The sequence below is a fragment of the Bombyx mandarina genome, chromosome 17 (assembly GCF_030267445.1).
Source record: "Bombyx mandarina strain Sakado chromosome 17, ASM3026744v2".
Classification (NCBI taxonomy): Eukaryota; Metazoa; Arthropoda; class Insecta; order Lepidoptera; family Bombycidae; genus Bombyx; species Bombyx mandarina.
In genome coordinates, this window is record NC_143223.1 from 64,365 (window position 1) to 90,717 (window position 26,353).

Below are 26,353 nucleotides of genomic sequence, written 5' to 3' on the forward strand. Positions count from 1 at the left end.
TTCTTGCAAAATATGTATTTATTAGGCCTAGGCCGCACTACGGTGAAACCGCAGCGGTTAATAACCGTGTGAGCTTATGAAACACGAAAACGAATACAAGCGGCCGCACTTGCGGTTTTTTCCCGCGACTGATTTTAAAACCGCGAAATGTTACAAAATTGTCGCGGAAAAAAACCGCAACAAAATTTGTAATCCATAGAACTAGGTATCCGTGCACGCACTATGCGTAACCGCGGGCGGTTTTTTTGAAATGTCAAATATATTTGCGAAACTTTGTTTCCATGAAACTGGCTACTGACATCCGATAATAATTGAAAAATTTCTCTAGGGGTTTTCTTAAATTTCATTATTTCTTATGAAAGAAACCTTTCTCAAATTTACGGCTAGAAAGTGGATAGACCCAACATTTGTAAAATTTTCGTTGTCTTTTTATCTATTTCTTAGTACCAGAGCCACACTGCTACTGCTCTTTTGAAATTTATCCATCTTCAAACTGTGAAAATCAAGGGCGAATTTGCGGTTAATAATTGTAGTGTGTGCGTATTAAGCGGTTTCGCGGTTACAGCGGTTAACCGCTCCCGAGAAAAAACCGTAGTGCGGCCTAGGCCTTAAAGAGTACATGTATTTAAATTTTAATAACTTGTGTTTGAGGGTAATTATGTGACAACTTCACTTCTTTAAGCGCTTTAGATTATTATTATATTTTTAGTAAAATATAGCGATAACACATTTTGATTACTTATTAGGCATAATGTCCAAGATTTGACCTCGAACGGGGACCTTGTAAAGGAACTAGTAGGTAGGTACAGTGCGTCGTCACTAGTCGTCAGTTGTGCGGCGAGCGTCGTTGCAGAGCTCTGCGCAGCGCGTCCAGCCTGGCGGCGGCGTCGTCCCGCAGGCTGGCCGCGCACGAGCCCGCTAGAGTCCGCAGCGCCCCGCACCGCGCCGTGCTGCGCTGCTCCAGCGCCGCCCCCGCCCCCTCGCCCCGCACGCGATGCACCGTCTCCGTCATCTCTACCCAACAGAATAGAATCAATATCAACACAACAGCCAAACACAATATGTATTCTATACAAACTACAACAACTTCTGTTTTATTAATAATTTAAAAATTAATTCACACTTTATTACGCCTTGCTCATTTTTTAACCATCTTGGCCATCTTCCTTTTCTCTGTCATTCTCTTTTCCCTGTGTTACCGTTTTCTCTCATTCACATTGTAACGCTCCGTTCCACACTCTTTTCATATGTTCCGTTCTTACCAATCTTACACTTATTATACTAATTTATTTAATTTTATTAAATTTTAATCAATTTAAACTACCACAAAATGTATTTCATGAAATTATTTAAATTCAAAATTTTTGTACGATAGGTATATAAGTACATACATATATGCCAAAAAAATAATAATTCAGAAATGGATGTTTAGGGAAAACGACTAGAGACAAGGGCTAAATTTTTCATGGAGAGAGAGACATTGCAAACGAAATTATTCGCAAGCGGAAACAAAACGCATGCAGGCCTCGTGGATCCGGTCCAGTCTCTCATGTCTGAATCTTAGACGTATGCCCATGGGCTAGGGGATACCTTGCTGGTAAAGTCCTGAACGTGAATCGATTGGTTTGGCTGGGGCAGTGCGGGTGATTGTTCAACTGTGCCACGCCGCAACACAACGATTCATAAACCTTGGTTCCCACAATGCCGTGCGTACTGAACAGACATATTGCAGGCCCGCTCAGGTAGGGCACCATTATCTTGCCTACTTATTCCGTGAAGCAGATATGCTTGGATGGGGCAATACATATGTACGCTTGAAACTTCGACCTTCTCAAAGTTGGTGGCATGAACTCCTTATCTTACGCCTATAGACCGTGAGCTAGTCTGCCCATTTAGACCAATAATAAAAAAGGCGGATAGAGACCGCATGACGTGGGCCACGGCAGCAGCGGCAGCAGGGGTTCGCAGCGCCGGTCCAGCTCGTGCACGAGGTGGTGGCCGCGCGCCGGCGAGTCCGCCTCCGCCTGCACTGTGGCCCCGCCCTCGCAGCGGGCGCCGCACTCGTACCGCACTGTATATCGCCACCACGTCAAGTTGTTCTGCTCCTCCTCCAGCACCCAGTCCACTCTGGAACAAATATCCGCGCGCTCAGCGGAACAGCAACCAGTGGCGGTCTCTACACTGGACGTATGTAAGTGTACTCACTGATGATGTCGGTGGGAGAAGTCAGCAAGAAGGTGTGCAACGTGCGCCGGATAAGCATTAGGCAGATAGACGATTGTCTCGTGGTGCGCCGGGCGCCGTGCCGCGTGCACCAGCAGCACCGCCGCCAGCGCCGCCGCCAGCCAGCCCGCGCGCGCCCGGCCCCGCCGCGACCACATCCCGCGGACTAGTGACTAGTGACGCAGTAACCACTGCAGTAGCCGTCAGCGACAGGAAGCGACACAACACACTACTCGCGTATCAGCGACGTTTACAATATATATTATCATTACGTACAATGTATTGTGAAGCTTACGAGATTGTGAAACTACACCCACGGACGCTGTTATCGGAATATGAATGATTAAATTTAATAACGGAGTAGATATGTATGTAGACTGACGGGGTATACGGGACGAACGACGCGTGGACTTTTTATTTTCACGTGCGTTAATCTACGGAGTCGTAAAGAGCGAAGTAACTCGTGTCGAGCCGGCGGCCACACCCGGGTCTATATCTGGAGTGCGAGCCCCCCCCCCCCTCCCCCGCTCCCCCGCTCCCCCCGCTGCACTCCTGGATCTCACCTATAACTTCAGTTTCATTGGAACTGAAAACTTGTATAATTTTGTCTCTTTCAAATTCTCAGTGTTTTACTATCGCAAGTTACTACATAGGACTCTTGTGTTGGAATGCTTACTGAAGTACGCATTTTTATGCATTACGCGTTCTAAACGGGAAGTACTACTCAAGTTGTGAAGAAAATATCGATAAAAAATCAATAATACCTACACAAATAGTTAGTCAGCGCGCTCGTTCAGAAACGATACACTAATGTCCGCGAATAATCCAACGATCAGTAGTACATTTACACGACAGCACGCCGGGGCACGGGGCCGGGACATGTGTCGACGTGTCGTCGCCGCTCGGCCGTTCTCAACTCCACAGTGTGGCGGCGCGTAACCATCATAGAACACCACACATTTAACAGATGCCTCAATCTCGCTTACGACATTTTCAAGATAAGCTTGCATACATAATAATATTATATACAAATTCCGAACAACGACATTCGGTCCCACGTACTTACGGATCTATCAGATCCACTATCTCTATCATTTGATGCCTTACGCTCTATGACTAGGAGCTGGCTTGAAGACAACCGTACTCGTACGTGAAACCTAACCCATGCATCAGCCCGTTGAGTCTCTCACCGGATCTTCTCAGCGGGTCGCGATTCCGATCCGGTAGTGGATCCATTCGCGAAACAGCTGTCCTCGAGCTATTATTAGGTCTTCTCCGGAGGCGCTCGAGCAGCTGTTAGCAAACCCCATCCCTCCCAGCTGAGCCCGTGCTCGCCCACCTGTCCTGGTGAAACTGGCAAGGCTTCCGAGCCATCAGTATCCCACCCGTTCGCGGGTGTTGTATAGCTCGCGGTGCTCGTTACCGAGACGACTTGCGTGCGCGACCGGCCCTCATCGGAAATATAAAAGTCAGGGTTTTTTATTGCTATAAGACTTCTAAGGTCACAGTAGAATTACAACGGCTGCCCCACCCTTCAAACCGAAACACATTACGGCTTCACGGCAGAAATAGGCAGCGTGGTGGTACCTACCCGTGCGGGCTCACACGAGGTCCTACCACCAGTAAAACACCTAACACATATTACTCGTACAATATATAGCATAATATTTGACCGCCACTGGGAACACCTAAAATATTAGGGGTTAAACTTCGATCAACAATAGTAACTGTTGATCGAAGGGGTTAAAGTATGAAATTGCCGATGTATTGAAAAATTGAAATTCGTTATTTTTTTCATTTAAAATATTTATTTAATCAAAATGTCTAAAATTATTATCTATACATTGTTGCCATCTAATAGGAAGGTCATTTATGCATTTGCGATAGAACTCTGGTGATCTAGACTCTACAAACTGTGTGAAAGAATTTTGTACTGTCTCCTGGGAAGAAAACTTTTTATCACGTAGAAAATTGTTTAAGCAATTTTCAATTTACATTTCCAATTACAATTCCAAATCACGAAAAAAACGACCAGATCGGAGAAATCTATTGTGAGTAACACCACGCTGAGATCACCAAACAGTTACCATTATCTTTTTATTGGTAAGCTTTGCTTTAGGACACTGTTGTGGCGTTTGACCTGGGGTCAGCCATTGCTTTTTTCGCTTACGGTTATCGTAAAGAATCCACTTTTCATCACAGTCAAAATTCGATCCAATATTGTTTAATTTCTGTATCGATTCAACAAGGCAACACAAGTTTCAACACCCATTTCTTTCTGCAGATCAGTCAAATGATGAGGCACCCATTTTTTCGATTTTTTTGTATTTTATTGATTTGACGCAAATGAGTCAGTATTGTTGATAAGGTAATGTTAAACCTTGCCGCCAATTCCTGGGTAGTTTGGCTCGAATCGGCTTCTATCATCTTTTTCAATTCATTATTATTCACATGTGTGGGAGTTCTTCCACGTGGTTCGTTCTTCAATTCAAAATTTCCATCACGAAAGCGTTTAAACCAAAATCGCACGGTGCGTTCATTAGCAGTCCCATCTCCAAACGCAACATCGATATTGCGAGTCTCGCGTCGGAACTCGTATTCAAAAATTACTCGAATTTTCGAAGTATGTATCCATCTTTCTTGTCTAAGCTGAATAAAAAAAACAACTGAAAGTCGATAATCGAATGTTGCACATTTTTTTAAAGTTTAAAAGAAGAACCTCATACTCGTAGGTACCATTTAAAAAAGTTTCACTCAAAAATCTCAAACCATGAAGGTTCTATGTCAATTCGAAGTACCTATTACAATATAACGGCAATTTCATACTGTAACTTCTATTACTATAATATTAAATATTAATTGGGTTAGGCACATATCTATGAGTCATCCACAGACACGGGTCAACTGCTATCAGGTGGAGAGTCGGTTGCCTAGCAACGACTGTGACGGTTGTGATATCTCTTTGGAAACAACCATGGCAACCACGTTGTTTGCGTGTAAAGTTTGATGTGGTCCTGACCTGTCCCCGACGGGCACGAGGCGCAGGTATACGGTGCTGCTGCTCACCCGCTAGCGGTCGGCAGGACTCAGTCGGCGTTGTATTCAATATCTTTAATCACCATCAGTGACAAGTATATCAATAGAGCAAACTGTATCCCGCATCACATGTAAGTACCTACAGTAAGATCACAGTTCTGTAAGATTATTATGTTTTGATAAACAGTCATTCTGCCATTCTGTCATTCCGATCAGGGCGGACGAGCTTATAGCCCACCCGATGATTAATGGTTACTTTAGCTGATATCTCACAGACTTGATATTTTTATTGAATGTTTGGTGCTTAGTGTTCCAGAGACGGTGAGAAGGGACGACATGCAAGGAGGGGATGCAGGGGATGCGGAGCGCAGGAGGCGCGGTACCGGGATCGCCAGAGCAGCCTCCAACTATTACCCCGAAGGTGAGTTAACTGCGTTAACTGAGAGCGAACGTGTGTTAATCGGCGTCATAAGGAATAGAACATTTATGCGAGTTTAGTGTTTATAACAAAATGCTGCGAGTATTACTTCATTTTGGGAGTCGTTCGTGCAAATGAGTTAGAAGCGTATTACCTTGGGAGAGTTGGTACCTTTAGGCAGCTTCCTCGATAGTCAGGGGTGACATGAAGGTTTGAGGCTGTCCCACACGCTACCGTCACTCTAGCGCGCTGGTTCCAAGAGGACGTACACCAGACGTACTGTGGAAGAGCAACCCTGTCGGTGATGTCTCGCGTTCCGACCCGGCTGTTCCGGCTGTTCTGACCCAGTTCTGTATTCCGGAACACCAGCGGCATCGCCCGGGCGGCTTGACGGGCCACTGTACCACGGGGACCCCTCTATTCTGACCAGGGTCTGACTCTTGGCGGAGATCGGACGTTGGGTGAGAGAGTGCACGGGGAGTCGTTGGGTGTGGTAGGGTCCTAAAAACATCATTGGGCCCGGGGTCTGCTACCAGCATCTGCAAACCACACATAGTCAAGTCCCACATACCCTGCGTACTCCCTGGGCGCCGACGCATGCAGCGGGTTCGGGCTGCTGCCCGAAAAAAAGAAAAAAGAAATGACAAGTTGGCACCTGCCCGCGGGATCCGAACAACGGCGCTGTCGAGTGGCTCGATGAGAACAAAACGGCCGTCTTATTCTTTAGGCTACGACTTCGACGTTTTACATTTCCTACCCGTGCTCGCAGGTGAAGGGGAGGGAGGATGCAGCGAGTTCCCGCCGCTGATGCAGGCTCGGTCGTGGACCCGCGGCGTGCCCTACAAGGAGAGCTCTCGGCACACTAAACCTGTTGACTCCATCGGTAACAAACTTAGCATCCTCACGACGCTCGACCCCTCGCGACGGTCACGAAGTCTGGGCTCGTCGTGACGTCATAGCCTCCTGAATTAAAACATAACACGTAAATGTACTCTGCCATGTCTTCTCATGTCTCTATGTCGTCACCACTGACGAGTCACGTCATCGGAAAACGCCAGAAATTGTAAAAGAAAAAGTAGATTGCATTAATGATACGTGCATAATTGTAACTTTGTCTTCATATCATTATAAAAACTCGAGTTCGCGACTCGACTATTTCGACTATCGACTCGAGTATTTTTATTGCATAGATACGTCCACAGCACGCCCTACTCTTTCTCAAGTGGTTAGCGCGGGCCGCGGCCCGGTAAGCAGGCTGTATTACAGTGAGCACATTGCGCGCGTCGCGTCGGCAGGTAACAGCTACTCGGCGGGGGCGCGGGGGCTGCGCGCGGCGAGCATGCCGCCCCGGCGACGGGAGCCGCCCGCGCTGTACGGGCCGCTCGGACCCGGCGGAGAGCTGCAGTTCCCGCCGCTCAAACCTTGGCCCGAGAGGGAGAGGGAACGCCTACAAGCCATCGAAAGGGAAAAGAAAAAACATAAACTACCGAAAGGTGATGGGGTGACTGGTGACAGAACTTCACTTTTACTAGCTCTACAATCGAGCGCAAGGTTCGTGCAAGTATTATACTTAGTCTGGTCATAAATACTGTTACAATTAAAAATAAACAAAATATTACATTTGAATTTGGAATCTGTCATTTTTATATGATTGCTCATTGAGTTTTCTCATTTTGGCGCCAATACATTATACAATATTTTGCGATATTAAAATGGAGTGGGGTGATAAAGAGAACCGAATCGCTGTGATTGCATTACACAAAGTAGGTATGGAGCCAAATGCAATTTTTAAAACTCTCCATACGCTTGGTATTAGTAAAATGTTTGTGTACCGGGCTATTGATAGGTGCAATGAGACCTCCTCTGTTTGTGACAGAAAAAGATCTGGCCGTCCACGTAGTGTTCGTACGAAAAAGGTGGTCAAAGCGGTAAGGGAAAGAATTCGAAGAAATCCTGTCCGAAATCAAAAGATTTTATCTCGGGAGATGAAGATAGCACCTAGAACCATGTCGCGTATTTTAAAAGATGACTTAGAACTTGCAGCCTATAAGAGACGTACTGGTCATTTCTTAACTGATACTTTAAAAGAGAATAGGGTGGTAAATCGAAACAACTACTGAAGCGGTACGCAAAGGGAGGTCATAGAAAAATTTGGTTTACGGATGAGAATTTTTTACAATTGAGTAACATTTTAACAAACAAAATGACCGTATTTATGCTCAAAGCTCTAAGGAAGCTTCCCAATTAGTCGGCCGAGTGTAACGTGGGCACTATCCGACTTCAGTAATGGTTTGGTGGGGTATTAGCTATGAAGGAGTGACTGGGCCATACTTTTGTGAAAAAGGTATCAAAACATCGGCACAAGCGTATCAAGATACCATTCTGGAGAAGGTAGTGAAGCCCCTTAACTACACAATGCTCAATAATCAGGAATGGTCCTTCCAGCAAGACTCGGCGCCAGGTCACAAAGCTCGGTCTACGCAGTCTTGGTTGGAAACGAACGTTTCGGACTTCATCAGAGCTGAAGACTGGCCGTCGTCTAGTCCCGATCTTAATCCGCTGGATTATGATTTATGGTCAGTTTTAGAGAGTACAGCTTGCTCTAAACGCCATGATAATTTGAAGTCCCTAAAACAATCCGTACGATTGGCAGTGAAAAATTTTCCCATGGAAAGAGTGCGTGCTTCTATTGATAACTGGCCTCAACAAATCAAATCAAATCAAAAATTTTTTATTCAACATAAATGAAAGTACATACTTGTTGAACGTCAAAAGAACTACCGCCAATTCACAAGAACTAGCCTCCGTCCTGAGAAGAATTGGCAAGAAACTCAGCGGGCATGCCTTTTTTTTTTTTTTTAAATATGAAATTATTATTTATTTATTTTTAATATTAGATTATTATTTTTTAAATATGAATTTTTTACAATGAGTATTATAACGTAACAATTACTACGATATTGAAATGCCCGGAGCGAGCAACTCATTCCCACTTTGTGCAATCTTCTAGATAATCATTGACTTTATAGTAAGCTTTATTACACAGATGTTCTTTAATAGTTTTCTTAAACCTATGTATATGTAGGTTCTGAACATCTTGTGGGATTTTGTTGTACAGGCGCACAGACAAACACCCGAATGAGTTTCGTATCTTATGTAACCTACTCCCCGGCACAACAAGCTTGTGTTTGTTCCTAGTATTTCTATTATGTATGTCAGACTGTTTAGGAAACTCCTCAATATGTTTACGAACATACATCAAATTTTCAAAAATGTACTGGGATGGCATAGTGAGAACTTTAATTTCTTTAAATTTCTCCCTCAGGGATTCCCTTGAGTGCATGTTATAAATAGCACGTATAGCTCTTTTCTGCAGAATAAATATCATTTCTACATCGGCCGCTTTGCCCCATAGCAAAATGCCATAGGACATGACACTGTGGAACTAAAGTAAACTAAACGAGCCGTGTCCGCGTTTGTTAACATTCGAATTTTTTTACTGCGTATGCTGCAGAGCTGAGCTTACTCGCCAATTTATGAATATGAGGTCCCCACTGCAGCTTGGAGTCCACTGTTATACCAAGAAATACGGTTGACTCAACAAGCTCCAATGATTCCTCAGAAACAATTACATCACTATCCACTTGTCTCACATTTAAAGATGGTTTAATACATTTTAAAGTAAATTTAATACATTTAGTTTTCTTACTATTCAATAATAGGTTATTGATACGGAACCAATGAACCACACACGAAATCGCAAACGTTTAAAGGACTGTATTGCAGCCAATGGAGACCACTTCGAATAAGCTTTTTATACTTTAAATTGTTTTATATTTATGTATTAAATTAACACACTGTAAAAGTAATAAATGTTATTTGCAATAGACATTTTTTTTCCTTTGTCTCAGTATTTATGGCAAGACTAGGTACATAGAGAGGTAGGCACTACCCTGAGCAATCTCGCAGTTTTACTTCGTCGAGTCAAAAGCTAAACGAGTCGCTCCCGTAGCTACACACTAGTAGTACACTACTCACTTTCTTTTAAAATTAAAATTATTAATTAAATTAAGCGTAACCGATATTTATATATATGACGGAACATTAACCTCCGTATTGTTTTTAAAAAGTGTGACGTCAGCATTGCTGACGTCACAGTTATTACTTTCATGATGATGACTCATGTCGGGCTTCTGAACGAAAACTTCACGAGAACTTCACGAACACTGTTTATATTTCGCTACAAGCGTAACAACTTTCCGGAGAGATCCGTACTGTCCTACGGCTCGAACACGAATGAATCGTTGTCGGCAGAGCGGCCGGTATTTATAGTGATTTTGCAAATCAACACGTGTTTGAGTTTTTAGGTTAAGTAATGAAATAACACGTGGTGATTATAAATCACGTGTTGTTTTACATTACAATGAGTGTCATTACATCACAATTGATTCTAAACAGTTCTTATGTAACTAAAAGTGATTCTTTTAAATGCGTGAATCATCCATCGCGCCGATACGGCCATACTGACAGGCGGTGCGCGCTCTGCACCAGCCGCTCATGTATGGTGAATCACCAGAGAGTTCTTGGGGTCTATCTGAAATAATAGAATGTCCTTTTTCTGAGATTGGTATCTGTGTACCTTTTTAGGTTACTTTGAAAGTAACCTATTTTGTGTAGTGTTTTATTGTGGCGTACACTGTGGTACTTTTGCCGAGGCGTACACTGTGGTACTTTTGCCGAGGCGTACACTGTGTACTTTGCCGAGGCGTACACTGTGGTACTTTTGCCGAGGCGTACACTGTGGTACTTTTGCCGAGGCGTACACTGTGGTACTTTTGCCGAGGCGTACACTGTGGTACTTTTGCCGAGGCGTACACTGTGGTACTTTTGCCGAGGCGTACACTGTGGTACTTTTGTCGAGGCGTACACTGTGGTACTTTTGTCGAGGCGTACACTGTGGTACTTTTGTCGAGGCGTACACTTGTACTTGTCGAGGCGTACACTGTGGTACTTTTTGTTGAGGCGTACACTGTGGTACTTATGTTGTGGTGTATTTTGGTAATCAAAAATAAAACTTTTACCTTTGTATTAATTAATCAGTTGATTGTTGAACATGCTCATATAGGTTCACCGGCTGATGCTGGAGGGTCGTCTTCTTCCGCCGATACGGCTATCTGGTCTCCAGGTTGCGGTGCCCGACGGAGTTGATGATGAGCTACTTTTCTTGAACGCCCTGAACCAACCACCTTTTTTACTAAATAGCGGTCGTTGTCCAGGATTCTTGTTATCTCATATGGCTCGCTGAATTTGAGATCCAACGAAGTTTGATTACGAGGATTATTTTTTATGAGCACATAATCACCACGCTGGAAATGATGGATCCTAGCTTTTTTTGAATTGAAACGTTGCCTGTCCTGTTCTGCATTTTGTGACATCTTGTGTTGAACATGGTTAGTGAGTGCTTCAATATCAATAGTCTGCTCGTCAATATTTACTAAATTGAGTAGCTCTGGAGGAACACAATGCTTTCGCTGAGTGAGTAATGTAAGTGGAGCCACGCCTGTCACACGATGCGGAGTGCAATTTATTGCTAGCTGAAGTTCTGCAATCGTTGTGTGCCACTCTTCTGTTTCATAATTCTTGATCATAGTAAGAGTATTTTTTAGTGTAGCTACGACGCGTTCTACTTGTCCATTTGCTCGGCTGACTCCTGGTGCTATAGCATGAATATCAATACCTACCCTATCGCAGTAGGTCTTGAATTCACCGAGGAACTCTCTTCCACCGTCTACTATTATTTAGATAGGAGTACCGAATAGATGAACCGTACGCTTTAGGGCAGCTAATGTGCTGGGTGGATTTTTGTTAGTTGCATAATAGAATAGCACGTATTTTGTAAAAGCATCTATGGTGATAATCACATACTGTTGGTCGTTGGATGTTCCCATCTTGCCTGTTATATCCATGTGTATTACTTGAAAAGCAGCAGACGGTTTCTGAATCGGGTGCATTTGAGCTTGTACCGCACCAGATGCTCCTTTCGATGTCCTGCAGACCACGCAATTGTCAACAAATTTTCGTACCTTCGTGCTCATGTTGTCAAACCAGTGGCTGTCCTTAATTTTCTGTAACGTCTTTTCCCAGCCAGGGTGTTTCAGTGCGGTGTGGAAGAGTTTATTAAACTCCACTGAAAGGACCTGGGTACCACTGTGCAGTATCGGTATCCGAAGGTTGGATCTTGTACGATACGCTTGAGGACATTGTTTCTAGCATATAGCCGTTGCTTGGATTGTTATTACTCATACCATCCATTATAGCTCGTAGTGTTTCATCACGTCGCTGTTCAATTTTCAGCCAGTCTAGATCTCTGGTCATTATATTCACTGTGAGTTCGACTGGTTCCTACTGAAGTAGTCTGCGTGTTGAAGCTGTTGACCCTTGCGGTATTCAACCTCAAATTATAGTTTTGTAGAAATGCCCACCAACGGTGGATTCTAGGGAGTAAGTCCTTTTTGTGTTTGGATGCTTTTAGTGCATTACAGTCTGTGATAACTGTAAACTTACGTCCATAAAGATACTGCCGGAAGTGTTTTATCGCTCGGACTACTGCCAAGGTCTCTAATTCATAAGAGTGATAGCGACTTTCTGTTTCAGTAGTTCTCATGCTCATAAAGGCAACTGCATGTTGTCGTCCCGCAATTACTTGTACCAGTACTGCTCCGAATCCCAAACTACTTGCATCTGTGTACAATTGAATAGGTGCTTCCTCTTGTCTGGGTGTTGTTGGTACAGGCGATTTTACCAGAGCATCTATTTTCCGTGGGCTTGGCCAGACTTGTCCATTAGATACTACGTTACCCAATATTCGATTGAACGCTTAAAAAACTGCATTTATCAGCATTAATGGAAAAGCCCGCATCTTGTAGTGCTATTAGAATACGTTCTATGTTTGACAGCCCTTCTGCGATATTTTCACATCTGCTTAATACGTCATCGACGTAGACTTGAGCTGCATTCCCTATTAACGAGCTCAGAGCTCTGTTGATGCATCGTTGATAGACTGAACATGCATTACTTAATCCAAATGGCATAGTCGTATATTCATACAGCCCATCCGGTGTGACAAAGGCTGTCTTTTCAATTGATGATTCTGCAATAGGTATTTGGTGAAACCCTGCGGCCATGTCAAAGGTTGTAAAGAATTGCCCCTTGGCCAATTGGTCAATTTGGTCTGAAATTAGTGGCAGCGGGTAATGGTCCCGTAAGGTATTAGAGTTAAGTCTCTGAAATCCACGCACATGCGATCGTCACCATTCTTCTTCTTCACCAAGATGATGGGACTGGAGTATGGGGACTTGCTTTCGCGTACAATGCCATGCTCCATCAACTCTTTCACAATGGCTCGCACCCTTTCTCGTTCGATTGGACTGAGCCTGTAAGGTCTTCGTTCTACATATTTGTTTGGATTCTTCAGGCGGATTTCCAGTTCACCTGTCTTGACACGAGTTGTTGGATACCCTCTGATAAACAGGTGCTGATATTTGTTTAGAAGGGTGCGTAATTTTGCGATATCTTCTTCATTTGTGAGATCACAATCCAGTTTATCGAAAATTGGATTTATACACTGAACTTGATTAACATGTGGCTGACGTGTTAGCCTCGTTCCGCCCGAAGTGATCGTCATAGTTAGGTTGTTTATCAAGTTCATACCCACTAAAACACTATCTGTAGTCATCTCGTAATCTGCCACTATGTGAAACTGTAATTCAACGTTGATGTTATCGATAACACCTACCGTTACCAGTGTAGCTATTGAAAGTACAGGAAATTGTCCAATTCCTTTCAAGTAGTCTGCCGTTGTAGTCTTTTTCCGGGTATTTGAGCTGCTACGGATTCCCGCATAAGTGAGCATTCTGCGCCACTATCAAAGATTGCCTGAAAACTCTTTGATCCAAACTTCACCTGAATCGGAGATAGTTTTGATCCAGCAACGTAATTTACGTTTGATGTCAATGCTCGTTCACGTTTGAAGCATGTTCAAAACTGTGTCCTGGTATTTTGCAGAATGAACAGATTGTTGTTTTATTGTTCTGGTAGGAGGTTACTTCCTTCGTTGTCTCAGTTGTTGTTTTGTTTCTTTGTTCGGGCTTTGATTCGGTAACCATTTTGTAGTAGCATTCGTTGGTGGTGTGATTAGTTCTTTTACAGATATGGCAGGATGAATTTGATGAAGTAGAATTCGAAAAACGGGGACGCTTATTTGTACTCAGCTTATTTGAGCCCTCGTGAAAACGCTTTATGGCTCTTACTGATGATGCAACAGATATCAATTCTGGGACTGTTGTGGCTCTCGTGTTCAGTAGCTCGATCCTAAGTCTCTCGTCATTCACGCAACCAATAACTGCTTCAACTGCATCTTCATTAGATAGTTTGTCTTTGGTGATCCTCCTCCACAAGACCCAAGCTCGTGACAAGAACTCCGAGATGTCCTTTGAAGAGTCGTACATATGTTCTCTAAATCGAGCTATGTCTCGAGAATAGCGATTTTCTGGCTCGAATGTCGTGATAAGATTGTTGCGCAGCTCAGCCCACGAAGCTGCAGTGACCATCCAATCGTCAACCCACATCTTCGCTCTTCCCTTTAGGAGGCTGCCAACTTTCATGCGTATGTCAAAGTCGTTGAGTCGATAAGTCTCAATGGCTTTGTCGATATGTTGACACCACTCACGTACTCCCACACTAGTATCGGGGTCAAATGATGGTAGGTAAATATCATTTATACGTATCTTAGTTTCTGCTGGTGTACTTAAGCGTTCCGACATTTGCTGCATCACATGCATCATCTGCATGATGAATTGTGGCGGTACGCTGCTCATCGGTGCGTTAAGCAATGCTGATTGTGGCTGTTCCTGTTCCTGTTCCAAGGAACTCCCAGCATCGCCTGTAGTATTTAATCCATGGTGTGGTTCTATTTGTGATGTAGCTTCAGGTTGTTGCTGAGCGGAGGCAGCATGTGATCCCACTTCTGATGACGGAACATTTACCTCCGTATTGTTTTTAAAAAGTGTGACGTCAGCATTGCTGACGTCACAGTTATTACTTTCATGATGATGACTCAGGTCGGGCTTCTGAACGAAAACTTCACGAGAACTTCACGAACACTGTTTATATTTCGCTACAAGCGTAACAACTTTCCGGAGAGATCCGTACTGTCCTACGGCTCGAACACGAATGAATCGTCGTCTTTTTTTCCTACCTAAGCTGAGAGCCTTGAGAGGCTAAATCAGCGTAACCCTAACTTTTGTAGGTGAGCTCACGGGGCTCAAACCTGATGACGTTGCTAACACGAACCCTAGCAAGAGTCGTGCTTCGCAGAATCTACCACCGGATCGGAAACGCGACCCACTGAGAAGATCCGGCGAGAAACTCAGTGGGCTGTGTCTGAGAGTTAGTTTACTCGTCGAGCCCTTCGTCGCAAGCGACGGGTTCGACGAGAACGGTGACCGGTGCTTGAAGTACCTAAAAGCACCGTTAGTGGATCGGGAGGATCCGAAATGACGTGTTTTGGGCGACGTCGACTGCTTTCCATTCTGTCCGCAGGATCGGGAATGTAGTTACCGGCGGCCACGATGAGAGGGTTCTCGTGTCGTGCCGCTTTATCGAAGTGGCGCATGGACGCCGACTGCAGATACTTACTGATGGACTCTAAGTCCAGGTCGTCATGGAGGTCGACATTCCTGACGAACCACGGGGCTCCGACGGCTATCCTGCAAAAACGGGATTGAATGATTTGGAAGGATTTTAAGTGTATGCGGGCCGCGTGAGCGAACACTACACTTGCATAGGTCATAACGGGGCGTATGCAAGTTTTGTAGAGTGTCACCTTATTTCTAAGGGACATTTTACTTCGCCTACATATCATCGGGTAGAGACGTCCTAGAATGAAGGCGGCACGGTCGCGTACCGTCTTAATGTGGGGGCGGAATGTCATCCTACTGTCGAGGGTGACGCCTAAGTATTTGACCTTCGGGCCCACGGTATGGGCTGGTCGAACATCGTGATTGGGCGAACGGCGGGGGCGGGGGTGTTGACGCGCCTAGTCGGGAGAGAATCGTCGTCGGCAGAGCGGCCGGTATTTATAGTGATTTTGCAAATCAACACGTGTTTGAGTTTTTAGGTTAAGTAATGAAATAACACGTGGTGATTATAAATCACGTGTTGTTTTACATTACAATGAGTGTAATTACATCACAATTGATTCTAAACAGTTCTTATGTAACTAAAAGTGATTCTTTTAAATGCGTGAATCATCCATCGCGCCGATATATATATACGTTATAGTTACACTAACAGCTTATTGAATATTACAATTTCTAAATAACACAAAAATATCGTACGAGCTTCTAACTGATAACGAGTCTTCTCGTAGTTTTGTATTTATGTAATTATATAGCGTCCCTCGGGGACTTGCTCTCTATAAATGATTATCTCATGCAGATTTGATATAACTAAGCGTTTGCATATTTCGTGGCACATAGGTCTCACTCATTCAGTCTCACTCGCGTTAAAATAAAATAAAGTACACCTATTCATGAACTACAAAATAGACGGAGCTATCTGTGAAAGAGCAGCAGTCTAGAGAGCTGGGAGTGTTGTGCGATCCCACACCAGCACTTCGCGGCCACGCACACACCGCGATGCCGATGCCGTGGTCGGTACTGTTCTCGTGTCCGGTCGCTACACAACACTGGTCACATAAACAGAACTGAATTCATCAAATCCGTCCCGCTAGATGCCTGCAGGTCCGCAGGCGCGTCCAGAGCGAGAGGCGTTTCGTTGTGCTTATCCTTGAAGACAGACGACGTACCTTACTGATCTATTATTTCTGAGGAAAATAATAAACGGAGGAACTGGTGTGACTTTAACTCTGGGCGTTAAACTAAATGTTATAAGTAGTTGGCGACCATAACAGTACACGCCATCGTGTGGTGCCCATTGAATAGTCCGGCTCCACGGCGCGGCGGCGGCGGCGGCGGCGGCCGAGAGTGCAGGGAAGTAGGTTCGCACTCCGGTCCGGACAAGATATGCGTATACTATGCAGTGGTGTCCCGAAGAATACACCTCGGAGATCTCAAATACTTTCGATAGCTTTGACTTCATTCAAGATTATAACAATTACAGATGACTGTTCTTGGTTACTGGAGCCAATAGACATCTACGACATAAATGCGTCACCCACCTTGAGATATCAGTTCTAAGATCTCAGTATAGTTACAACGGCCGCCCCGCCCTTCAAACCGAAACACATTACTGCTTCACGGCAGGCTGATGGTACCTACCCGTGCGAACCCACAAGAGGTCCTACCACCAGTTTAAAACATTTTAACAAATTATTTAAAATAAAAATTGTTTTTTAATTAATGATCAGCTCGACTATTGGTTTTATTGTTTATTAATTTTGATTTTACTAAATTGAATAATTTATTTTCCTAATTTTAGGCTTACTTCTCGGTCTAATTTTTAAATTGTAATGAATCCATATTTCACTGGATGTGACTGCTGTGCTTTCCTTTCTGTAATGTCTTTAAACGTTATAATGTATAATTTAACGAAGGTTGTTTGGAAATGTTACGAGTAATATTTTTAGTACGTTTATCTATACTAGTATTATAAAGCTGAAGAGTTTGTTTGTTTGTTTGAACGCGCTAATCTCAGGAACTACTGGTCCGATTTGAAAATTGTTTCAGTGTTAGATAGCGCATTTATCGAGGAAGGCTATAGGCTATATAACATCACGCTAAAACCAATACAAACGGGGTACCAATAAAGAATGTTTCAAAATCGGTGTATTTTTCCCTTTTGAGAGCTTCAGCTGCGTGCGCTACGGAAACGATTAGTTTCGCTAAAATAATGTATGACAAAATCGTTCCCCTTTAAAAGTTTTAAAAAAAGCCGGCGACAGCATGTGCCTATATTTAAAGGTTGGCTCACTATAACGTTTTTTATGCTAACCAAGTTCTAAAATAAAGCATTATTTGTAAAGGTGTTTTTGTAAAGATGATATTAATCTCTATCCAAACAAATATGTCATTCATTACAACATTAAAACACCCAAATCACTTCTAGATAGGCTTTGACAATTATAGATTTTTATGGATTTCTCTAGGATCCCATCATCAGATCTTGATGATTACAGGACCATTCGGGAAGTCTACTGTTATCGAGTAACACTTCCGGCCTCACATAATATGTGAACCATTATTTAATTATTGTTTTATAATATAATTAGTGATTTTATAATCAAGTGAATAATTGATTCATACCGGCGCAATAAGCCCTTTTGTTATTTAAGTTGTACAATTATATTTTTGTTATCAAGTAACACTTCCGGCCTCACATACTTAATATGTGAGCCATTATTTACAAACTAGTTCAGGTACATCCTAATGATTAGGTAATATATAGAACTTATTTTTGTTTTATAAATAGTAATTTTGTAATCAAGTAAATTTAAACTTATATTTTATGGCGCCTTCCGCTTGACAGCTTCCGGCGCCGCGGCGTAATAAACCTTTAATGTTATAAAATTATATAATTTGATATTATTAAGTAATAAGTAATAACTGTACGTAAATAATCAACAGAATAATTAAGATAAACAATATTTAATATTACGTATTAAGTTTGTATTAAAGTAGGTCAAGACGGATTGTATAAATACCGGCGGTTAGCATATTTCAACCCCTTTTTGTACTCTACCCGTCGCAACGTGCATTAAAGAGAACTTATTATCTTCGTGTCTCAATTATCGCCGCCACCCTGATAATCCTTCAACACTACCCTTTCGAACAAAAAAAGAAAAATAATTATCAGAATCGGTTCAAGCATTCTCGAGAAATCGGTGAACATAGATAGATAAAAAATTATGGTCGAATTGATAGTTTCCTCTTTTGAAGTCGGTTAAAAAGCGTGATTTTGGTACCTTAAATAGCTCCTTAATATTCTATTAATCAAAAATATTTTCACTTTCTACGTAAATGAAGTGGGTGTAAAATTTAGCGTTATGCCAAAGTAACTGTTCCACGCGGACGAAGTCGCGGGCAAAGGCTAGTTAATAAATAAATAAATTGTAATGCATCCTTGTAACTGATGATTTACATAGGACACGTCCTCCTCGAAGATCTGGTGTCTGGCGCATACGAAAGGAAGAAGGCTGCAGCTGCGGAAGCGAAGAGAAGAAGAATAGAAATGAGAAAAAAAGAAAAAGAGGAAGCTGAGAGAGCTGCTCGGGAGGCGCTCCAAAAGTATGTTGATCGTTCCCTGGTCGCCCTCCCGCGAGCGCGGGGCGGGGCGGGGCGCGGGGCGGCGGGTGGGGGACTGCATGCGTGCCGGTGTGTTGCAGGCGCCTGGCCCGGCTGCAGCTCGAGCCGCCGCGGGACCCCGACCAACAGAAGGACGAGATGCTGAGAGTTACGGAAGAGGAACAATATAGACCCCTGCATCCCGATCACTTGAAACGACTTCAGTATTATTTAAATGTAGTACGTTTTAAAACCTCTATCATTATGAGTCGAGAGTCCCGCGGCGTCCGTGACCAGTCTGCGTGTTGCAGTCCCTGTCCGGGCGACACATCCCGGAGTTCCCTCGCGAGCTGTACACCCGCGCCAGACGAAGAGTCGACGAGCAAACCGCTGCCATCAAGAGACGACTCCTCTCCCTGACTTACCAGGCGTGTGTGCGGCAGACTGAGGCTGAAATTAACGAGTTTTTTGTAATGGCAATGAAGAGGTAATTTCAGACATATTCATAAACTTGAGTACAGCCTGTATTTAGGTGATGACGTTGTGGGCTACTCCCACATAAACACTTACACACAACTGGTACGCATTTACATACACCACATTACATTTTATTCCGACACAAATTTCAGCCGTGTCGATGCGTACATTGGACACACGCACCCAAAACCGGTTTGCTGTGACGTCGGGCCGATACGTCGTCGTCCGCGCACAGCACCGCGACTTCAGTCAGAGCCTACCCGCATCGACTAACGCCCGCTTACGTTCCGACAAATTTGTGTGTGTGCCTACGACATTTATAAGATAAGTCTCCGGATATACAAGTTCCGATCAACAACATTCGGACCGTCGGTCTACCGAGCAAATATCACCCGCTCGGTGGAAGATCATCCCGCCGTTGTTAAACATCTCCAAAATGTTACTTAGAAAGTAATAATTGCTTCGAAGATGTCTCCTGTCGTACATACTGGAGGAGCCGGGAGAGCGCGAGCGGCTCGGCATCGCGTTCCTGCCGCCGCTGTGGCCGGCGCTGGTGGTGCGCGCGCCCGTGCCCTGGCACTGCGCTCTCGTGCGAGCCAAGCACGCCATGGCGTACCGCTTCTACGAGGGGAACCCCATCGTCATTGAACTCAAGAGGATATGGAATGAAAAGTATCGATCGCAGTCATCAACATTGATTATCATTTAGCATAGACCTCCGATAATTTTAATTGCCCTCTATTATTACAAGGTACCAGAACATGTTGATCTGCAATATGAAGGATATGCAGGCAGACGCACCCTTCCCCAATATCCTGCGGAGCTGACGGAGCGGCTCAACAAGCTGTGCGCGGAGACCAGAGCCGAGCTGCTCGACAACTGGCTGATAGACGCGGCCGACACCATGATCAAGATGCGTCGTCACTGGGCCGTCTACGTGCCCAACAAGAAACGAGGATCGACCTTCCAAGTGGAGCAGTTCTTCAAGTCAGTTCCTCGCGTCATTAGTTCGGGCGTCGTTCATTAACTACGAGGGGTGTTCAATAAATAGTGATAATGTAATACATTCTCATTGGAAAGAAAACAATTATAATACTGGCATTATTGTTTCTTGGTCAACCAGGTCAGATGACTTCTTCTGCTGCCCGAATTTAATAAGGATTAAGCGGGGCATCTTTCAGGGCGACAGTCTGAGCCCTTTGTAGTTTTGTTTGGCGCTTAAAGATTCAACGCTAGGCTGTGGACTTCGCAGAGAAGCTGAGACTATAATATCATGTCTTTTGCTCATGGATGATTTCAAATTATTTGCTCCCCAAATAACCATAATTAATAGTTTACTTCAAATAATCGACAATTTAATAAGGCAATTGAGATGGAATTTGAGGTTGATAAATGTGCGTTCATAGATGTACAGAGAGATAAAGTTATAAACGCAGATTGCTTACAACTTAACTATAGTGTGGTCCTCAAATCTTTTGTTGCAAATCGGAAACCTACAAATTGGTTCAATATCTTGGTATGTTCGAAGTGGTGAATATTGTGGATGCAGATAACAAACAATCGTTTAGAGATCGGTTCTTTGGTCGCCTTACAAAGGCTTAAAAAAGCCATTTATCAGATGGAAACAAGATCCGAGCGTTTAATGGTTGGATCATGCCTAGCATATTCCTTTGGCATACTAAGATGCACCAGAAAAGTCATACGCTTATTAACCGCATATAGACTGCATCATCCACGTTCATCTATGATGAGGTTTTATATTCCTCGGAAATGTGGGGGTCGTAGTGTGTTGAATGCCAAGGCTCTACATAACCGAGAGATATACAGCCTTATGAATAATTCCTTAAGCTAAACGTGAATATATTTTATATTATATCGGGATGTCGTTACAGTCGATAAGGGACTAACATTACTAGGGGCCTTGCGAGGATGTAGATCTTTGATCAAGTCTTTAACTTCCATCGGGGTAACGGGTGCTAACGCGTCCGAGGGTAGCAAGGAGTTTCTGCGTTCGACCTCACTAACTATTAATTCTACATGATGGGGTTTCACTGGGTTTAATATGTATCGGTCAGTAGCTCTGCTTTTTGGTCGTCATCGTTCGACGTGACTCAGCCAAGGGGACCTACGAGGAGAGGCATAGTGACTATTGAGCCGATACCCGATTTGAGAGTACGAACTAAGCGCTAGTAAGATCGATGGGAGGGCGTAAGTCCTTCTAAGAAATTAGACCAACTGGCATCTCGGACTTCGGCGATGTGAGACTTCACGTCGCGTTGTAAATCACGCATTCGAATACGATTATCCTCGGTAAGATACCTATAGTAGGCGCAGATTGAAGCGTTCTTGGCGCTCAGGAGTTCGCTAATTTTAAGCGCAAGTTGATGCGGTCAAGGAAGTCCTGGTAAATCAAGACTTATTTTTATTTTTGATTGTTTAGATGGGTGGACGAGCTCACAGCCCACCTGCTGTTAAGTGGTTACTGGAGTCCATAGACATCCACAACGTAAATGCGCCACCCACCTTGAGATATAAGTTCTAAGGTCTCAAGTATAGCTACAACGGCTGCCCCACCCTTCAAACCGCTTCTCGGCAGAAATAGGCAGGGTGGTGGTACCCACCCGTGCGGACTCACAAGAGGTCCTACCACCAGTAATTACGCAAATTATAATTTTGCGGGTTTGATTTTTATTACACGATATTATACCTTCGCCGTGGAAGTCAATCGTAAACATTTGTCAAGTACGTATTTTATTAGAAAAACTGGCACCCACCTGAGATTCGAACACCGATGCATCGCTCAACACGAATACACCGGACGTCTTATGCGCTAGGCCACGACGAGCAATATTAGAGATCCACATCCTACGGTTGCGCGTGGTGTGCTGAGTTCAAGCAGGAAGAACTTCCATTAACGACGATCCCCGCATGGGACGCCCTACATCGGTTGTGATTCAACAAAAATGATTTAAACAGTTGAAAAATTTGTCTTGGCGGATTGTCGGATTACTGTTTGTTTTATAGTAAAAGAAATGAAGATTCCTATAGGAAGTGTCCTTAATGTTTTAAACAACCATTTGGATATGTACAGTGCCAGCGCGCTGCGTGCCCGGAAGCCCGTAATGCTTTGTGACGCGCAGAAACAAACGAGACTGTGAATTTTACAAAACTCTTTGGGTTTGTTACAACAAGATCTCGACCAACTTTTGGCTAGATTCAAAACTATGGACGAAACATGGCTTTAGAATTATGACGCGGAAACGAAAAAACAGTCCATGACTTGGAAGAGACCGTCGTGGCCAAGTCCGAAAAAAATTAAAGTAATTCAATCGGCCGGTAAGATAATGGGCTTTTCTTTCTGGCACAACCAAGGGCTGATAACGATCATGCAGCTACTATTGTGGGGATTTTGTAAGCAGGACAAACAACAAAGTAGCATGAGGCAAAAGTAAGCAACGGCGTGGCAAACTCGCTAAAGTTGTTTTGTTTCAGCAAGATAGCGCCCCCCCCCCCACACAAGTCCAGAGTTGCGATAGATGCCAACCAAGAAACTGGCTGCAAATTAATGGAACATTACCATATTCACTAGACGTGGCTCCTAGTGATTTCTACCTATTTCCTCGGATATAGGAACATCTCAGGGTACCCTACATTTAAATATGATGACACAGTAGTCGCCGCGGTACACATTTTTTTAAGGGTTCACTACAAATTAAAAAAAAACATAAATTTAAGCTTTAGAGAAAAGATATATAATGTGTATAAACCTCGAAGGTAACTACGTCGAAAAATTAAAAAAATATTTAATGAAACATAATTGCCTCATACCCATTCTCACTTCTCATTATCATATTTATTGAGCTCCCCTAGTAGATACGTAGTTAGTGGCCAATTTGAGAAAGGTGACAGCTGAATAGATTGAATACGTCACGTGAACAATGAACACGGAGCCTCTAAATTGTACCACCACCCGAGTTGGGCGCGTGCTCAGATCGAATCAATATAAATACATAGTTTTGCATGTTCAAAGACACTCGCGCTCAGAGAGTAAGCTCCACGGCCGTCGCAGCTGACACGAACAATCTCTTCGTATTCAGGTGTATCCACGGGCTGATGTCAAAACAGATCAGGGATCTAGTCGAGAGGAGCGTCAACCATTTTGCTGAATATTTTTCCTACTATTTTGTAAGTACAACGCCTGCACCGCTGCACCGCCGATGGAGTGTGCGTTGCGCACTTGCAACGGCACGGGCGCCCTCAATTAAATGTCGGGGACTCAATAAAACTAGAAATCCTGTTAAGAACCCCTTAATTTTAGTAAAAATAACCACGAAAGTCTCAATAAATTTTTAGCATTTATCAAATTTTTAAGAAATTTTTAAAAACTGCTAAACTAATCTAACTGGACCATCGATATATTACCACTAGATAACGCCTCACAAACAAAAACCAAACACAAATATGGCATCGACTAAATAATCTGACTATACCATCAAACGGAGAAAAACGATGTAAAGGTATAATATTTGTAACCTAAACTACGCTTTTTTCCTAAGCAATAAAGTGCAGTTTAGATTATTTTAACATTCACTTACGACTTTACGCCATTAATGACAGAAAGAGATTGAAATTTACAATAACATTTGTTCCAAATTCAACCTTATCTCATTAAAAATAAAGCAGAGATTTACAGACACAGCATTTTACTTACGCCATTTTAAACTTACGCTATGAAGACTTCACTGCTCCGAACAGAGTATTACGGAGTCGCGCTTTGTACTTTTTTTGTAAGAATAATTTGAGGAATTAATTTTTTATTATGTTTTTTTAATTCATATTAATTCAGTTTCTTCAATTTTTTCAATTTCTTTTCAATTTCATTCCTAATGATGAACAACAAATATTGTATAACTATAGATCATTATACCTGAGTTAGCTATATTGTAAATGGGGGTGGGGAAAATGGGTAAGAGTTTTTTAAATCACAACAAAATAACCCCATCAAATTGTTTTATTTATTAAATATATGTTATATTCGGTAAAATGGTCTGCACAAACGAAAAGAAAAATAAAAAAATTAGGTGACTCCGCTACACTTGTTCTGAAATAGCTCTATTACATCCTCGTCTTGCATGTAAAAGTTATTATGTGTGCGAAAATACTTTATAAATACCATTTATGACAGTTAGCCTGGGGTTTCGTTCGTATTATAGTCAGAAATAACCCTATTAATAACCGACTTCCAAAAAGGTTATCAATTGATTTTTTTTTTTTTTACTGTAGAACAGATACCTAAGTATGTTACCGGGTTTTTACCGCTAATTTGATTTTTCCGTGTGGTGACGAATATGGTCGAATTTCTCACCTTCACCTTCCCTCGCAGTCAACCTCTCTTATATCCTAGTTTATGTAGGTATTATTGTTTTTTAGTGGTTAGTTAGTATTTAATGCAGTTGGTTTTTTCTTTCATAGAATAATTAGTATTGGGCAGTAATATTGGCTGTTATGTTTCGCAGGAAGGGAACAGTTTCAGCGGCGAGTACCGCGACTACATGTGCATCAAGCGTCCTCTCGTCCGGATCAAGGTACCGTCACCGCGTGTCTGCATGTCTGATTGATCTCCGTTGTGTACACGATCTAAATTAATTGAATACCGATTGTTGAAGGTCGTAGGTCATCCGGGCACCACGAACATCACCTTCGAGCCGACCCTGGATCAGATGAGGGTTATGATCGTCAAATGGTTCCACAGTATCATCAGCGTGAACCATCAGCTGCCCAGCCTCGACACCATCTTGTATCCAGGTCGGTCTGATAACCCAACTGGATTTGAATTGCTTACAGTAGTGTGGTAGTAGTTGAGATAACGCTGTTGAGCAGGCTCCTCGCGTCCGAACCCCTACCTGATGGCGGTGTACCCGGACGAGAGCTACATGCAGCAGGTGGTGGGCCGCTCCCTGCACCACTTCGCCGCGAACCGGCCGGGCCCCGTCAGCTTCCTCGCCAGCTACCAGCCCTACCACTACATCCTCGACGGCCGCGCCGCTCAAGAGTTACAGCAGTTTTTCGCACAAGAGCCACCGCCTTATTTGAAAGTCAGTACCCACAATTAACTATCCGCATTCATCACTCGACCGACGTGCTGGAGCGAGCCGCGCCGCCGGAGCCGGTCTCGCAGCGTGTAGAGCCGTGCACACTACTGCACACGCTCCCAATCAAAAGTGGCCCGTATTATTGTCAGATGTTATTGTCAGATGGGAGAGATCAAATTTAATTACTTTCGCTCAACATATTTTCTTCTGTTTGTTGTTTATTAATTTCTGGGGATATTTATGAGAAACGAATTCAGAGAAATTGAAATTCAAACATTAGCGGACAAATACGTTTAATAAAAAGAAATTTGTATGTACAAACGTAAGATTAATGACCCAGAATCTGTGATCTGTATAGTGTGGACATGTGTGTGCGAAGGCTTGGTTTGCGGCTATTCCAAATAACAAAATAAATATGTTTTTGAAGGTGCTATGTATGTGGTACTCAGACAGCCTCGTATCAACTATGAAGATGCTACTACTCCGGACGGGCGATAATGAAGAGGAGTCAAGGAGCCCGGAGACAGATACGCGCATCTCACTTTAAGACTGCTCTAAGATGATAAGATAATAGTATCTTGGTTTTTAGGATTTCTCGGCTCGCATCTACATGTACGAGGAGCTCCGCGATGAGATCCTGTTCCTGCGCCGTGACATCCCTCTTAACATGGTGATGCTGGACTGTGCCCCCGTCAACGACTGCATGTGGGACGCCGTGGACGGCCTGCGACGTCACATCGTTGACCACTTTATCGCCGTCAACAGAAAATGGAATCGAGAGTTCGTTTCATTTTGACCTCAAAGTC

General features: G+C 43.4%; 2 protein-coding genes across 2 annotated transcripts in view; one reads left to right on the forward strand and one right to left on the reverse strand.

Moving 5' to 3' along the window:
• LOC114244658 (uncharacterized) lies at positions 1–2,626 on the reverse strand. The gene is made up of 3 exons (XM_028176542.2): positions 2,206–2,626; positions 1,925–2,127; positions 1–1,014 (listed from the first exon to the last, which is right to left on the reverse strand). The coding sequence occupies exons 1-3, from the start codon at positions 2,379–2,381 to the stop codon at positions 827–829; spliced, it is 567 nt and encodes a 188-aa protein (XP_028032343.2). The 5' UTR covers positions 2,382–2,626; the 3' UTR covers positions 1–826.
• A 739-nt stretch (positions 2,627–3,365) lies between these two features.
• Positions 3,366–26,353, forward strand: part of Dnah3 (dynein heavy chain 3, axonemal) — a 50,079-nt gene continuing 27,091 nt past the window's right edge. Inside the window, 14 exon segments of the mRNA XM_089734325.1 lie at positions 3,366–5,680; positions 6,447–6,560; positions 6,973–7,170; positions 18,840–18,981; positions 19,080–19,218; positions 19,290–19,465; positions 19,924–20,127; positions 20,207–20,262; positions 20,265–20,442; positions 23,553–23,640; positions 24,972–25,040; positions 25,122–25,260; positions 25,336–25,550; positions 26,137–26,327. Of these exon segments, the coding sequence (XP_089590451.1) occupies positions 5,596–5,680; positions 6,447–6,560; positions 6,973–7,170; positions 18,840–18,981; positions 19,080–19,218; positions 19,290–19,465; positions 19,924–20,127; positions 20,207–20,262; positions 20,265–20,442; positions 23,553–23,640; positions 24,972–25,040; positions 25,122–25,260; positions 25,336–25,550; positions 26,137–26,327 (1,994 nt within the window). The 5' untranslated portion in view covers positions 3,366–5,595.

Coding starts and splice junctions, on each gene's coding strand:
- LOC114244658 (XM_028176542.2), bottom strand. CDS start 2,381: ATGTGGTCGCGGCGGGGCCGGGCGCGCGCGGGCTGGCTGGCGGCGGCG. Junction 2,128..2,205: donor TTCTCCCACCGACATCATCA/GTGAGTACACTT, acceptor TATTTGTTCCAG/AGTGGACTGGGTGCTGGAGG. Junction 1,015..1,924: donor GCCGTGGCCCACGTCATGCG/GTCTCTATCCGC, acceptor TCTGTTGGGTAG/AGATGACGGAGACGGTGCAT.